Consider the following 15,407-nt stretch of genomic DNA (forward strand, 5'->3'; position numbering starts at 1 on the left):
GCTTTTATTATAATGGATATCTTTTCATCCTTACCCTTGTCTGCGTTGGTCTGCAAATCCACAATCTTCTAGCTACTTTGCTATGTAATGCTTACAAAACGAAGAACAGTTTCTAAAACTGCATGTCTAAGGCTCTGGGCTGGGTCTCATAAAAGCATCGTAGCACGAAGATACTCTTCTGTCCATTTAGTGTCAGTGGAATTACGATGATCTTAGTGCTACGATGCTTTTGGGAAACCCAGCCCTGGTCTGTCATAGGAGTGAGGGTAAACGTAGGCATGTTCTCTGTTATCCACTTTGTTTTAATTATTATTTTGGGTATAGGGGAGGGTCACAAAAAAAAATTCAAGCGTTCAGGGAGGGTCGGGTAAATAAATATTATACTGAAGGGAGGGCCATCCATTTTCATTTCAGAGAGGTTCGATTTTCTCCAGGTATCCCTCATTATCAATAACGTACAGTCCCTTATCAGGGGTGCTGCCGCACCTCCAGCACCATTCCCGCTGCTATGATTGTATAAGGAAATGCATGATGAAGTGCTGCTGCACATAGGCTATCAGCCATCCAGACCGAATATTGGTGATGATGTAAATCAAGTGTTATAAAGTGTAAATCAAATGTTATGCTGCTCTGGCATTACTGTTCATATTTAAACTAGTTAGCTTGCTACACACACTCCACCAGTGACTGCATTTAAAGCCATGCATGTTTGGATAATGGGCAGGCGCAATCTCCATGAGTGCTGAGCAATTAACCGACATGTCAGTTGTTTTTGGGTTACTAATTTACCAAGTTTAAATGATTTGAATTCCATTTTGTTCGAGTTTTTTCTGTGAGCTCAATGCGCAGTTTATGTAGAGATAAATCAGATCAAGCCTGAACTATGCAATGTAGTAGGTTGTTTTAGTTTCCAACAGGCCAATATTCTACATATATTAGCACAGAAAACATGGTAATTAACTATAATGACAATTGGGCACCTGCATACTTGTCCGGTCTGTGTGGAGCACTGAGCTATTATAATAAGAACCGTGTGGAGCAGACATGGGGTGATTGATACTTGGCATTCAGTAGTCATAAAAGTTTGTTTTATTTACTTTGAAGAACTACTAAAATGTTGATTTGGCAGACTGCATAGGCAGCAGCTCTATAGAGATGAGATGATGACTTGTAATGAAATAGTGAAGTAATGTGAATCCATTATGGTTAATAACCAGTAATGGTCATCACTAACATTTGTACTTTTAATTGTTTTATTCTGTGTTGTTACAACATTCGACCCACATAATGCATAGTGCATTTAATGTATAAAAAATAAACTGAACCTACCTCAAAAAACCCTAATCGCTCAGCACTAATCTCCATACAGGCGGTGGCGAATTTGACGTCATCACGACAACTAGGTGGAAGTGGGTTCAGAACAACAATGACAAAAACTGTGTACAAAAATATAAAATTATACCACCACACAAAAGAGCACTTGGCAAGTGGGAGGGAAAAGGGGCAGGTGTTCTGGCACAGGTAGACCCATATTGTGCACGCGCCTGCAAATCAGTATTGCCAAATAATCTGTAGTCTTTGCTTTTGATGCACCAGGTTTCTTTTCAGCACTTCAGCACCTGCGTGTATGGACAGCTCCCCTCCCATGTCTATTTTTGATGAACGCAAGTAGTGGGATAGAGTGGTCTGTTGAACTGTAGCTGCAGAACCTATTTCACCAACCTCGGAGCCCGACAAGGATTGGACATTGGATAATTTTTTGAAACTTCCATGGATATTGAGATATACAAAAAGAAAACTGAGTGAAAGATGGATCAACCGAAACGCTGAAATTGTTGTAGGCCTACTTTGGAGACGAATACGTAATTTTGGTTTTCAAWTATYTTYGATGCTGCGGYAACTGAAGATAATACAKATATTTCATTGCATKACGGCTTAGCTGATCAATTGGAATASACRACATTGTATCRGAGAGAAAGTGTGCTTTGTGGCGTATTGTGAGGAATGCGCGCATTCCAAGTGAGTTGAGCGTTAAACAAGGTAAGAGTGAACATAGTCCTGTAATATATCTCACTGCATGTTGTCATTATGTGGACAGATGACTAGCCTACATAAACGTGCTATAGGATACATTGGAGTAACTTGTATAGCCTACATTATAGTGGCATAACAATAAATATCCTAATTTGTTAAAGGACTATATGGTACGAAACAATCAATAGAATAAAATATGCAATAACCTTGCATATCTACACTTCTTGTCCATTTACTCCATGAAAACAAACAAATGTCCAAAATATAAAGGCAAAACGTTGCAAATATATAGGTCTTATACTTTCATTTTTTTACCTTCCATTTTCAAAGGTTAGGTAAAAGGTTTTTCGCCCCACTTAAAGTTTAGAATCCCATTGACCCATCCATCAGATTGCTGCAGTTTCCGAATCGACCGCGACGTTTTTCAGTGCATACACGCCAATATAGCAAAAGCAGTGACGCCAACCGAAATATGTCTTCCGCATTTAACCCAACCCCTCTGAATCAGGTAGGTGCGGGGAGCTGCCTTACAACGTTCACGGCGCCCGACGAGCAGTTGATGTTGGGAGTTAACTGCCTTGCTCAAGAGTAGAACGGCTCGGGGTTTCGATATAGGACTTGCATTACCGCCGCTTTGCAGTGACGCCAAAAAATAATTTATGAGTGTACACGGTAAACACTGATTGAAGACCCTAGTAGGCTACTGGTGCATGCTGGGATGATCGATTTACTGCGTGAAACTTGATCCCAATGTCCTTCAGACACCTTCGCGTGCCGGTGCCAGGGATTCTTCAGCGGATGGGAGAACAACCACAGCCACAAAAAATAACTCACATAATTCTATTACGTGATTAACACCTATTCAAGACTTCATTTCGAATATGTTAACATATTGAGAGGAGACAGAGTGAGGATCAGTGTTGAAATACTTAATTAATGAGAGTGAGATGGTGAGAGAGAAAGTGTGTGTGTGTGTGTGGCATAGGAAAGGCTTAATTAATGTTGAATTAATTCAAGTGAGATGGTGAGAGACAAAGGATAGAGGGAGTGTGTGTGTGGCATAGGACACACACACACACACACTTGGTCCAAGGTCATCTAAACTGAAAGGGGGATATGGTTGGGTATTCTAAATCAGGGAGACAGAGAGAAAGGTTGTCTTTGTGCCGCTACTTTAAGTGCAGTGTTGTGTCAATGTTCTCAGCATCAGTACTGGGGCCATCAGGGATCTGACGGGGCCGAATAGAAACAAGTCATGGTCAGAAGAGGCTGAAAATGACCAGTATATCAATCTAATGTACCTTTCCCTGTGTTACAAACCAAGAACGAACACCATCTCTGCATATGAGTCATTACACATGACAATGCCCTTTGTAAAATATTTCTAAACTCTGTTAATTCCCAGGGTAGGCTGACAAACTAAATGAGCTGATGAGGAATCCATTGCACCAGTCGGCTTTTTCAGCACATTCTGGTGTGACATTTCTCTCTGGCGAAGAGCAGAAGTCTCCCTGTCCCAATGTCCCTGCTGTAGAAACACATGATCTTTCTTCTTTTTCTTTAGTATTCACAGGGCAATGTGTTTGGAGAGGGTGTTGACAGCTCTGGAGTGGGGTAAGGTCAGGCTCTGCAGTCCTCTACATCGACTTTCAGGCCAATAGTCAGCAGGCAGACGGCACATGATGTAGTCTAAACAACACTGGCTTTTCTTGTTTTCAGGTTCAGTGTCATTCCATCTTACTCTAGGTGAACAGTTCACGTGTTTGAGTACTCGTTAATAATGTTTTGACGATTGTTGATTGGTGGTGTTTAAATCTACTGCACTTGCTAAGAGAAGATGTATAGTCACTGTGACATACTGTCTGATCATCTTATCTCATTTGATATTATGCTGTAAGATCAAATGAATGATGATGAATACAGATCATTTGTCTGATCATTCTATCATAATCCTATTTCCAACCTTATTACCTCTGATATGTGTGTGATATACAGTACATGAAGTCTTCCTGGATCAGCCTTTCACTTTGAGGCTTTGTCATTACACTTTGATGTGCAAAGACATCTCGCTCCCCCACTATGGTCCATGGTATTCTGTACATCACTGTGCCATTATGAATCACAGTCCACAAACAGTGCACACAATGATGCTTTAGGGCACTGATTGCAGTCCTCTGGGGCTAGGACACAACACAGGCCAGGTTATTGTGCTCTGTGTGTGGGCTGATTTGCATTGGCCATAAAGTGGTATAAATACAGATCCATCATGGTCAGAGTCAACGTGGTTATTTACTGGTAGGTAGGCCTCTATTACAACCCAATTGGGGTCACTGAATCGGATCAAGTTGGATCGTTGTTTTCCAAAGTAATGATTGCAATGCTTCTCACCAACACTACAGCTTATTTGAAACAGCTGGTCCTGTATTTCTTATTGAGCATAGGATTTAATGTCTGTTTTTTTCAATACAGTGCATTTATCCCAAGTCCAATTCCACACAGAGCCTTCCGTTCAAACATACATCCTATGTACATTTCCTCACAAACATCTGCCGTGAAAAGTACAGTATCATCTATATGGCCATTTTCCTGGTGTTCAGGACTTCAGATGAATATGTTACACTGGGCAAGAGTTTAGCTGGCATGCCAAACCTGTGTCTAGCTAACAGAATAGAGGGATATTTGGGAGGCCAACTAGAGCCATAAAAACAGCAGTAATGAGTAGGGACGATGCAGCGCTGGTGCAATTACTGAGTGAGTTATACTGCAGAGGTTTGTTATTAGCAGGGGAGGCTGCCTCATGTCTCATTAGTGACAAAACAGTGTGTTGAATACCCATACATCTCCACTGGCCTTCTGTGTATAGTTGAGCAATAACAGGCAGCGTCATATTCTGATTACCAAGAGATTACAATATGTTACCCTGCGATTCTGTCAGTGTGATAATTGTTTATCATCTTGATGCCATTACCCACCATGCACAAACTGTCTGAATCAACGTTGTTTCAACTTAATTTGTCAACATATTGTGATGTGGAATCTGCATGGAAAATACATTGGATTTGAAAAAAGTCATCAACTGTGGTTTTGAGGGTGAAATTTCAGCCTCAGGATTATGTCATTATGGTAACCAAATTTAAACATAGACAACACTTGTGTAAAATATGTTGAATTTGTACCTTTAAACAACGTCAGATCTTCAACGTTAAAAAATCCACTGTCAGAAAACAACAATAGGCTGGGCAGCACCTCCTACTGGAGAATCTACTCTTTGGTCTCCCATCCAGGGTTTTAAGGTTTAAACCAATCCCAGTCCTGCTTAGCTATGATATTTTTCCCTAACTGTTACTGATGTGCTATCATGAGAATGATTGTTGTGAGATCTCCACTTAAAACTAAATAGATTCACTGTTGCTATCGAAGTCATTCCACAGGGTAGGTTTGACAGAGCAAATGAAATGTGACCATACTTTATCAATCATATAACATCAGTGATACTATTTAGGCCTGTATAGCATTTGAAAAGTTATCAACAGCTATTGTTTAAATTAAACCCAGAATTCAACAAAAAATAGACAATACAAACTTAATTTAAAGTGCATTTAAAGTATGATTTGATTTAGTCCTATCCTTTAACTTTTATTTTTTATTGAGATAAAGACGTGAATCCAACATATCAATTATTAATTTTCAGTGGCACAGATGGAACTATCCATGCAGAATATACATCTCCTTCAAATGTTGGTATTTTGTTGCATTTACAACCAAAAACAATTCAATATCACCTTTGAAATTGTCCACAAGTTAACAAATGATATGTTAGATTCACATCTCTAACTCAACCAAAAATATAAGTTAAAGAATAGGATTAAGACAGTGGCTTAGATCTAACTATCCAAGCAGTATATACTGTCACACCCTGATCTGTTTCACCTGTACTTGTGATTGTCTCCACCCCCTCCAGGTGTCACCCATCTTCCCCATTATCTCCTGTGTATATATACCTGTGTTCTCTGTTTGTCCGTTGCCAGTTCGTCTTCTTTGTTTGAGTCAACCAGTGGTTTGTGTCTCAGCGCCTGCTTTTTCTAGTCTCTCTTTTCTTGCCCTCCCGGTTTTGACTCTTGCCTGTCCTGACTCTGAGCCCGCCTGCCTAACCACCCTGCCTGACCCTGAGCCTGCCTGCCGACCTGTACCTCTGCCCCCTTCTGGATTACCGACCTCTGCCTTACCCTGAGCCTGCCTGCCGTCCGGTACCGTTGCCTGACCTGGTTTTCTGACCCATACCTGTCTTGCCTGCCCCTGTTGGAACATTAAACTATTGTTTATTCGACGTGGTCTGCATCTGGGTCTTCCCTTCACACTTGATATATACAGTACATCTCCTTTAAATGTTGGTATTTGGTTGCATTGTCAACCAAACAGAATTTAATATTACTTTTGTAATACAGTAAATAACTTTAGGCTAAAGCTATCTTCCAAACTAATTTAACATTCCACCTTAAAATTAGTAATACGTCCATTTGCACATTGATGTTACTGTAACTATACATTTCTTATGTAATCACATAAAGCATGCATGTTCAAGATGGTATGCATAGGATGTTGCAGGTCTATGGAGATCTTCACAATCTGCACAGAATCTCAAATGGCATTAATGTAATCTCAACTGCAATGCAGGTTTGGTTCTGCTATTAGATGAATTAAACACAGTGATAACACATTTAACAAAATATCTGACACTGTATTCCCATTTGAACTTTGCTGTGCTTTAAGATGGTTGAAAGCGCAGTGATAGACATTTGGGTGACAATTAAACCAAAAATCAGACATTGTTTTTCCATTGGAATTTGGTTGTGCTTTTAGATGGTTGAATGCATAGTGATAACACATTGGCAATTCAACTAACTTTCGGCTTTCTTTTTGACAGTGGTGGAAAAGTACCCAGTTGTCATACTTGAGTAAAAGTATTATACCTTAATATAAAGTTACTCAAATAAAAGTGAAAGTCACCCAGTAAAATACTACTTGAGTAAAAGTCTAAAAGTATTTGGTTTAAAATGTACTTAAGTATCAAAAGTAAAAGTATAAACCATTTCACATTTCTTATATTAAGCAAAGCAAGAGGTAGCATGTTCTTGTTTTTAAAATATATGGATAGCCAGGGGCACACTCCAACACTATTATTTACTAAATATGCCTTTGTGTTTAGTGAGTCCACCAGACCATAGGCACTAGGGATGACCACGTGTTCTCTTGACAAGTGCGTGAATTTCACAATTTTCCTGTCTTGCTAAGCATTCAAAATGTAATGAGTTCTTTGGGTTGTCAGGGAAAATGTATGGAGTAAAAAGTACAATATTTTGTAAAAGTTGTCAAAAATATAAATAGTAAAGTACAGATACCCCCAAAAACTACTTAAGTAGTACTTAAAAATATTTTTACTGAGGAACTTTACACCACTGCTTTTTGAGTGGGTGAATATATGTTGTAATCTAATTGATCAACGTCTCAACCAAATATTATCCAATTATCCACGTTGAAATTATGTGGTGTACCCAGTGGGTACGCTTCTCTCTGATGAGTTGGTTGGTGGACTGTGGACTGTTTATCAGTCGCATGAGGTCTTATTTTACATTAATAATCACTTATACTATCCAGAGCAACGTAGAATATCTGACGACGCATAAAAACTTTGATGTGTATATGATAATAATGTATGTAATCACGATAATGACATACATGTTTTACTTTGTCATCTACAGTCATTCATATAAACCTTGTCTTTTCCAACCCAGGATGTCTGGCAACCTGTCCCTCCTGAGGCCTCCMTTAGTGGGTGCCACCGGGTCAATGCAACCCGCCCTCTCAAACATGTCCCAGTTTCCCCCTCTGGTTGACTGGGAGACACCCACCTTCACCCGCGCTGCCCAATTCCGTGTCGGCGCCACCTTAATCCTCTTCCTATTTGCTGCCTGCAGCAACCTTGCRTTATTGGTCAGTGTGTGCCGGGGGCGTGGCCGGCGCCTGGCTTCTCACTTGCGACCACTCATCATGAGCCTGGCCGCCGCCGACCTGATGATGACCTTTGTGGTGATGCCACTGGACGCCATTTGGAACATCACGGTGCAGTGGTATGGCGGAGACGCCATGTGTAAGATGCTGTGCTTCCTCAAGCTGTTTGCCATGCACTCATCAGCCTTCATCCTGGTGGTGGTCAGTCTGGACAGGCACCACGCCATCCTGCACCCGCTGGACTCACTCAACTCCCACCACAGGAACAAGAGGATGCTGGGTCTGGCCTGGGGCCTCAGTGTGCTTCTGGCCTTACCACAGGTGAGTTAAAACCCTGGTAGCCTTGTTTACTATAAATAGTGTGGCACTCCAAGAAATTCAAGGTAAATTCCTTAAAATGAAAGTGATTTTGTTCATTCCTGGTATGTTGTTGAGATGACGTGTTCATGCCAAGTGCAGCTCTAGCTGTGGGTTAGTCAAGGCACTTAGAAGTGTGTATTTACATTTTAGTAATTTAGCAGACGCTTTTATCCAAAGGTACTTAGAGTAAGTGCATTCATCTTAAGATAGCTAGGTGGGGGCCTCCCAAGTGGTGCAGCGGTCTAAGGCACTGCATCGCCGTGTTGCGGCGTCACTACAGCCTGGGGTTTGATCACCGGCCATGACCGGGAGTCCCATAGGGCGGCACACAATTAACCCAGCGTCGTCCGGGTTAGGGGAGGGTTTGGCCGGGAGGGGGTTTTACTTTGCTCATCACGCTCTAGTGACTCCTTGTGGCGGGCCGGGCGCCTGCAGGCTGACCTCGGTTGTCAGGTGAACGACATATTGGTGCAGTTGGCTTCCGAGTTAAGCAGGCAGGTGTTAAGAAGCACGGTTTGGCGGATCATGTTTCGAAGGACGCGTGACTCGACTTTCGCCTCTCCCAAGCCCGGCAGCAATGAGACATGATCTTAATCACAAAGTTGGGGAGAAAAGAAGGGTAAAAATGACATTAATAAATCAAAAATAGATAGCTAGGTGAGATAACCACATATCACAGTTGTCATAAGTACATTTGGCCTAAATACAGAAGTTTGTTAATATATTCTTTGAAGAGGTAGGATTTCAGTTGTTTTTGGAAGATGGGCAGAGACTCTGCTGTCCTAGCTTCAGGGGGAATCTCGTTCCACAATTGGGGTGCCAGGACAGAGAGGAGCTTTGACTGGGCTGAGCGGGAGTGTACACATAATCAATCAGTTTGCACAGATGTTTCAAGTGCCAGTTAACACTCTCGACCCAGTGGCTGATGGGAGATGACAGGTGAAAGGATGGCCTAGGTCACCATTTGTGACAGATACTGAATTAATCTGGTCAAGGTCAAGCGTAGATCTAATACACACACACATACACACACAGTGACAAACGAGGAGGCATTAATCTGCATGGTGTGCTGTACTCAACTGTCATCTCATCCAGAAATTGAAACCGCTTCGCCTACTGTGCACACATACTGATGGATCTAGATGGGGATTTAATGAAGATAGGCTGGGGATCTCCCTGGCTCTTTGGCAATGTGTTCCTTGAATCAAAAACACAATCCTGTCTGCTGTGTCATTGAAAAATGCTTTCCTGAAAACCCCTTGACAAAAACAGTGCATTAAGGATTATTTGAAAGTGATAGTTAATGGTGCACTGGTCTGTGAGGACAGCCGGTGTAGAGGGAAATGTGGATGGATGCATTCATTGATTCGCTTTGACAGGGAAATTAAATATTTCCTCTGAACTTGACAGAGTGGTTTATGCCTTGTAATGTATTATTATTATAAAAAAGATAAAAAAGATGCCCCACAGTGTGATCTTGAATTTGTTTTTGGCTACAACCAATTCAAGATCACACTGCGGGGCATCTTTTTTTCCCCTGTAGAAAATACATAAATAAATATATTACAAGTCATCTGATTTAGAATGTAGCCTAAGGAAATATAAAATGTACAGTACATAACTTACCGTAGTTTGGATTGTTCTTGGGTATATTCTTGCACAGTATGTAAAATGGTTTCAAAGAGTAATGGCATGCTACTGCACCACAACTTCAAAGTAGTCCAGGCTTCTCCACATTGTTTGGATGGCTTACTTCAAGATGCAGGAGAGTGACTGTTTGCTTGAAGGGGGTAGAGTGTCAGGGTGTGGGACGGGAGATTCAAAGGGGGGAGAAACGGCATGCGTCCCTCATGAGGATAGATTTATGAATCTGAGTAGACAAATAAGCCTAATTTGCTGTCAGAGTGGCGCCGGGGCTGCTGAGAGTTTTATCAGTGCACCTGCTGGTAGGCGATTCACCACAGAGCATGAGCATCTTGAACGTCTCGCCTCAGGCTCTTCCCCTCTAATTTAATTTTCAGGGCTGTAGAGTGCAGAGGGGCATAACAGGATTTACGTATCAGTGCCGCACCGTCAGAGATCCCACGTAATCACCGCCCCTATGCAGCAGAGGGGCAAGGACAAGGGGGTAGATAGACAGATAGGGATATGCCTTCTGGAGTCTTCCTGGAAATGAGGAGGCATTTCAGCGAGAAAATCTTTAAATTCCTGGCATGCTGATTTAGTTAGTTAATTGTGGCCCCCAGAGTGTGAAATATGATTATATTCCTGAGAATTAGGAATGTGCAACATCAGCAGCGGGAGGAGGGAGATGTTGTAAAACCAAGATTTTAAACACTGAAAACAATCAACATTTTAATAATACATGGAGGATTGGAAAACAAGTAAAATTGCATTGTTGCAAAAGGCTAACAACTCTGCCCCCAACTCAGATGGGATACAACTGAAAGTATAAAATCATAAATCAATTCAGTATTTACAGTGGGGAGAACAAGTATTTGATACACTGCCGATTTGGCAGGTTTTCCAACTTACAAAGCATGTAGAGGTCTGTAATTTTTATCATAGGTACACTTCAACTGTGAGAGAAGGAATCTAAAACAAAAATCCAGAAAATCACATTGTATGATTTTTAAGTAATTAATTTGCATTTTATTGCATGACATAAGTATTTGATACATCAGAAAAGCAGAACTGAATATTTGGTACAGAAACCTTAGTTTGCAATTACAGAGATCATACGTTCCTGTAGTTCTTGACCAGGTTTGCACACACTGCAGCAGGGATTTTGGCCCACTCCTCCATACAGACCTTCTCCAGATCCTTCAGGTTTCGGGGCTGTCGCTGGGCAATACGGACTTTCGGCTCCCTCCAAAGATTTTCTATTGGGTTCAGGTCTGGAACTGGCTAGGCCACTCCAGGACCTTGAGATGCTTCTTACGGAGCCACTCCTTAGTTGCCCTGGCTGTGTGTTTGGGTCGTTGTCATGCTGGAAGACCCAGCCACGACCCATCTTCAATGCTCTTTACTGAGGGAAGGAGGTTGTTGGTCAAGATCTCGCGATACATGGCCCATCCATCCTCCTTCAATACGGTGCAGTCGTCCTGTCCCCTTTGCAGAAAAGCATCCCCAAGAATGATGTTTCCACCTCCATGCTTCACGGTTGGGATGGTGTTCTTGGGGTTGTACTCATCCTTCTATTCCTCCAAACACGGCGAGTGAGTTTAGAGCAAAAAGCTCTATTTTTGTCTCATCACACAATGACCTTCTCCATTCCTCCTCTGGATCATCCAGATGGTCATTGGCAAACTCAGACGGGCCTGGACATGCGCTGGCTTGAGCAGGGGGACCTTGCGTGCGCTGCAGGATTTTAATCCATGACGGCGTAGTGTGTTACTAATGGTTTTCTTTGAGACTGTGGTCCCAGCTCTCTTCAGGTCATTGACCAGGTCCTGCCGTGTAGTTCTGGGCTGATCCCTCACATCCCTCATGATCATTGATGCCCCACGAGGTGAGATCTTGGCATGGAGCCCCAGACCGAGGGTGATTGACTGTCATCTTGAACTTCTTCCATTTCTAATAATTGTCCAACGGTTGTTGCCTTCTCACCAAGCTGCTTGGCTATTGTCCTGTAGCCACTCCCAGCCTTGTACAGGTCTCACAATTTATCCCTGATGTCCTTACACAGCTCTCTGGTCTTGGCCATTGTGGAGGAAGTTGGAGTCTGTTTGATTGAGGTGTGGACAGGTGTCTTTTATACAGGTAACGAGTTCAAACAGGCGCGTCAGTTAATACAGGTAATGAGTGGAGAACAGGAGGGCTTTTAAAGAAAAACTAACAGGTCTGTGAGAGCCGATTCTACTGGTTGGTAGGTGATCAAATACTTATGTCATGCATAAATGCAATTAATTAAACTAAAATCATACAATGTGATTTTCTGGATTTTGTTTTAGATTCCGTCTCTCACAGTTGAAGTTACCTATGAAAAAATGACAGACCTCTACATGCTTTGTAAGTAGGAAAACCTGCAAAATCGCAGTGTATCAAATACTTGTTCTCCCCACATGATCTGGTGATTTTGTCATGTCAGATTTATGAACCCTCCCAGTACCAGAAATACATACCTCTTTCGCACCGAGTAAGCGCTAAAATACCAAAGGGTGCAACTCTCCCTGAGTATTCATCTATTTAGATTGCAAATTTGAAGCCATTGCAGAATATGGATCCACCTTGAAAGTTATTGTGATGCTACTGACCACTGCATTCATTAATCAGAAAATACTGCAGACATGACTCAGCCACTGCATTCTTCTCATTAAACCACCCATTTCTGGCCAGTGCGCCGGCACAAAATAGCAGCCAAGACCTCAACTAGTTTTTACTTATAATGGAATAGATTAAATGATCCTCACAGAACTAAATTAGTACTGTAGTAGCCCAGTGTATACCTGTTGTAAAGGTAACTACTGTATACGAGTAGGTGGATTGTCATACATCTTAGATGTTGTGGTTGTTGTTACTCAGTGACTTCCTGTTCCCCAGCTGTTCATCTTCCGGGCCATCAAGGCMGAGGGCGTAGACTTCACCCAGTGTGTGACCCATGGCAGYTTCAAAGAGCGATGGCAGGAGACRGTCTACAACATGTTCTACTTCGTCACTCTCTACGTGTTCCCCCTGCTGGTCATGAGCTTCTGCTACACACGCATCCTCATTGAGATCAATCAGCAACTCCACAGGAACAAAGGTAMAAGCTAGCTATTCCAATCTGGCAACCAYAATACTTGCATGKCCAAAATGGCAACCTCAGTAGGCCTATATGCTGTTCMAACATKAATTATACATTGACAATGTTTAGGMGAGATATGATAGCTACATTAGCTTTAGGAAGCTACTAACCAGTGCCATACWTTTCCAGCTGGYGAGTCCTGCCTGAGACGCAGTGGCACAGACATGATCCCCAAAGCACGAATGAAGACTCTAAAGATGACCATCATCATTGTGATGTCCTTTGTGGTCTGCTGGACGCCCTACTACCTCCTGGGTATCTGGTACTGGTTCCAGCCGGAGATGCTGCAGGTCACGCCTGAATACATCCACCACGCCCTGTTTGTCTTCGGCAACCTGAACACATGTTTTGACCCGGTCATCTATGGCTTCTACAYGCCCTCGTTCCGGGCCGACCTGGCCATGTGCTGGTGCTATAGAAGAAGGGACATTAATATGTCGCCCAGGTCTCTGGACCGCCTGTCCGCCCACCAGGGCCCCCACAGCGGAGAGCAGGACTCTGACGCCCCCGGTGTGGAACAGACCAAAGAGACTGGAGGTGACGGTAGATGACTGGCGCTGACAGTAAGTACATCTGTAAGGTTGGAGGGCTGAGGGAGAGCAGACCTGGAAATGAGCGCTACTAAGGAGTATGTAGACCGACCTACTTATTCTGTGAGGTGAAGACAGTGACATGCTAAACAGCACCACCAAAATTTCTCCCCTCTGATTGTACGCCCATCTTTGACATTTTGAGGACATTGTTGGAGCATGGGAAGAGGCACTTGAGTTAGGGGTCAAGCCCAACCTGAGATGAAAGGGGATATATGGATAAAGAGACAAAACTATCTCGGATGTCAAGGGTTGAAGGGTTAAAATCCTTCAGGATTACTTTACCCAGAAAATACATGTTTTCTGGGCCTAATCTTCAGCGTTAAGCACCATGGCTAAGGCAGTTCAGAGGTAGACTTAGGAGCCACCCTGATCTTGTGAGCTTACATGAATGGTTCGTTGTTTCCAAGGGGTCCAGAGGGAGGCAGAACAGAACCAACTGGGCTGCAACACGTTTCTGCCAACGTTGGATATCCAGATATACAGCAACAGTTAAGCACATGCCATTCTATTTCAATTACTATCAAATGGAAAGGCAAACTCATTTTAAGTGCTGTTCCACAACTTTCTACAAACCATTTAAACCCTTGGCTGTTCCCTGATATATATATACACCATGCTGCTTACAGTATGTCACACTGCTCGCTGTCTGCCTACAGGTTGCTTTTCCATGCAACACTGTGTCCTTACAATGCCAGGCTGCATGAGATCATCTCCATAGCCACACATCACTATACAGAACTGTCAAATTACAAACAAATGTACAAATGCATTTGATGGTACAATAAAATGGTTGGCCGTTTCACTCGGAAGACAAACAGTCCAGAGAACTGTCACATTCAGTGCATGTCATGGAGAACAACATAATCTGTACTGTATTTACTATTCATGCATTCACTTCAGCCATTCAGGCTTGAAAACCAAAGCACAACTACAGTATATTATAACACATTGAGTGTACAAAACATTAGGAACACCTTCCTAATATTGAGTTGTACACCGTTTTGTCCTCAGAACAGCCTCAGTTTGTCGGGGCATGAACTCCACAAGGTTTCAAAAATGTTCCACAGGGATGCTGGCCAATGTTGACTCCAATGCTTCCCACAGTTGTGTTAAGTTGTCTGGTAGTGGATCTCTACTCTGAATAGATCATTCCATCTCATCCCACAGATGCTCAATTGGGTTGAAATCTGGTGACTGGGCAAGACACTGCAGTAGCTGAATTATCTGTCATGTTTGTGGAACCATTCCTGGACAATCCTAGCCTTGTGGCCTTGAAGGGATGCATCTGATTGGCAATGATGTTCAGATATCCTGTGGCGTTCAAAAGTTGCTCCACTTTTATCAATGGGCCCAATGTGAGCCATGAAAACCTGACTAACTGTAGCCCATCTGTTGCTGCTCTACACAATTCGTGTCAGCCTCCTCTGTCCTCTTTCATCAATTACCCTTTTTCGACCACTGGCCTGCCGTTGGCTGGATGTCCTTTGGGTGGTGGACCATTCTTGAAACACACAAGAGAGAAACTGTTGAGCGTGAAAAACCCAGCAGCGTTGCAGTTCTTGACACACTCAAACTGGTGCGCCTGGCACCTACTACCGTACCCCCTTCAAAGGCACATAAATATT

The 15,407-nt window shown here is 42.7% G+C and overlaps 1 protein-coding gene across 2 annotated transcripts; it reads left to right on the forward strand.

Annotated features, from left to right (window-relative positions):
* The first annotated feature begins 5,969 nt into the window (after window positions 1-5,969).
* Window positions 5,970-15,107, forward strand: LOC111950276 (gonadotropin-releasing hormone II receptor-like). Of its 2 annotated transcripts, XM_070434491.1 has the most exons (4): window positions 5,970-6,281; window positions 7,827-8,364; window positions 12,946-13,147; window positions 13,319-15,107. In XM_070434491.1, exons 2-4 carry the CDS (start codon window positions 7,828-7,830, stop codon window positions 13,738-13,740), a joined length of 1,161 nt encoding a protein of 386 aa, XP_070290592.1. In that variant the 5' UTR covers window positions 5,970-6,281; window position 7,827; the 3' UTR covers window positions 13,741-15,107. The 2 variants fall into 2 exon arrangements, with proteins under 2 accessions (XP_070290592.1, XP_023823487.1); XM_023967719.2 differs by lacking the exon at window positions 5,970-6,281 and having other exon boundaries at window positions 7,735-8,364.
* Window positions 15,108-15,407: the final 300 nt, after the last annotated feature.

Source organism: Salvelinus sp. IW2-2015, linkage group LG23 (assembly GCF_002910315.2).
Source record: "Salvelinus sp. IW2-2015 linkage group LG23, ASM291031v2, whole genome shotgun sequence".
NCBI lineage: Eukaryota > Metazoa > Chordata > Actinopteri > Salmoniformes > Salmonidae > Salvelinus > Salvelinus sp. IW2-2015.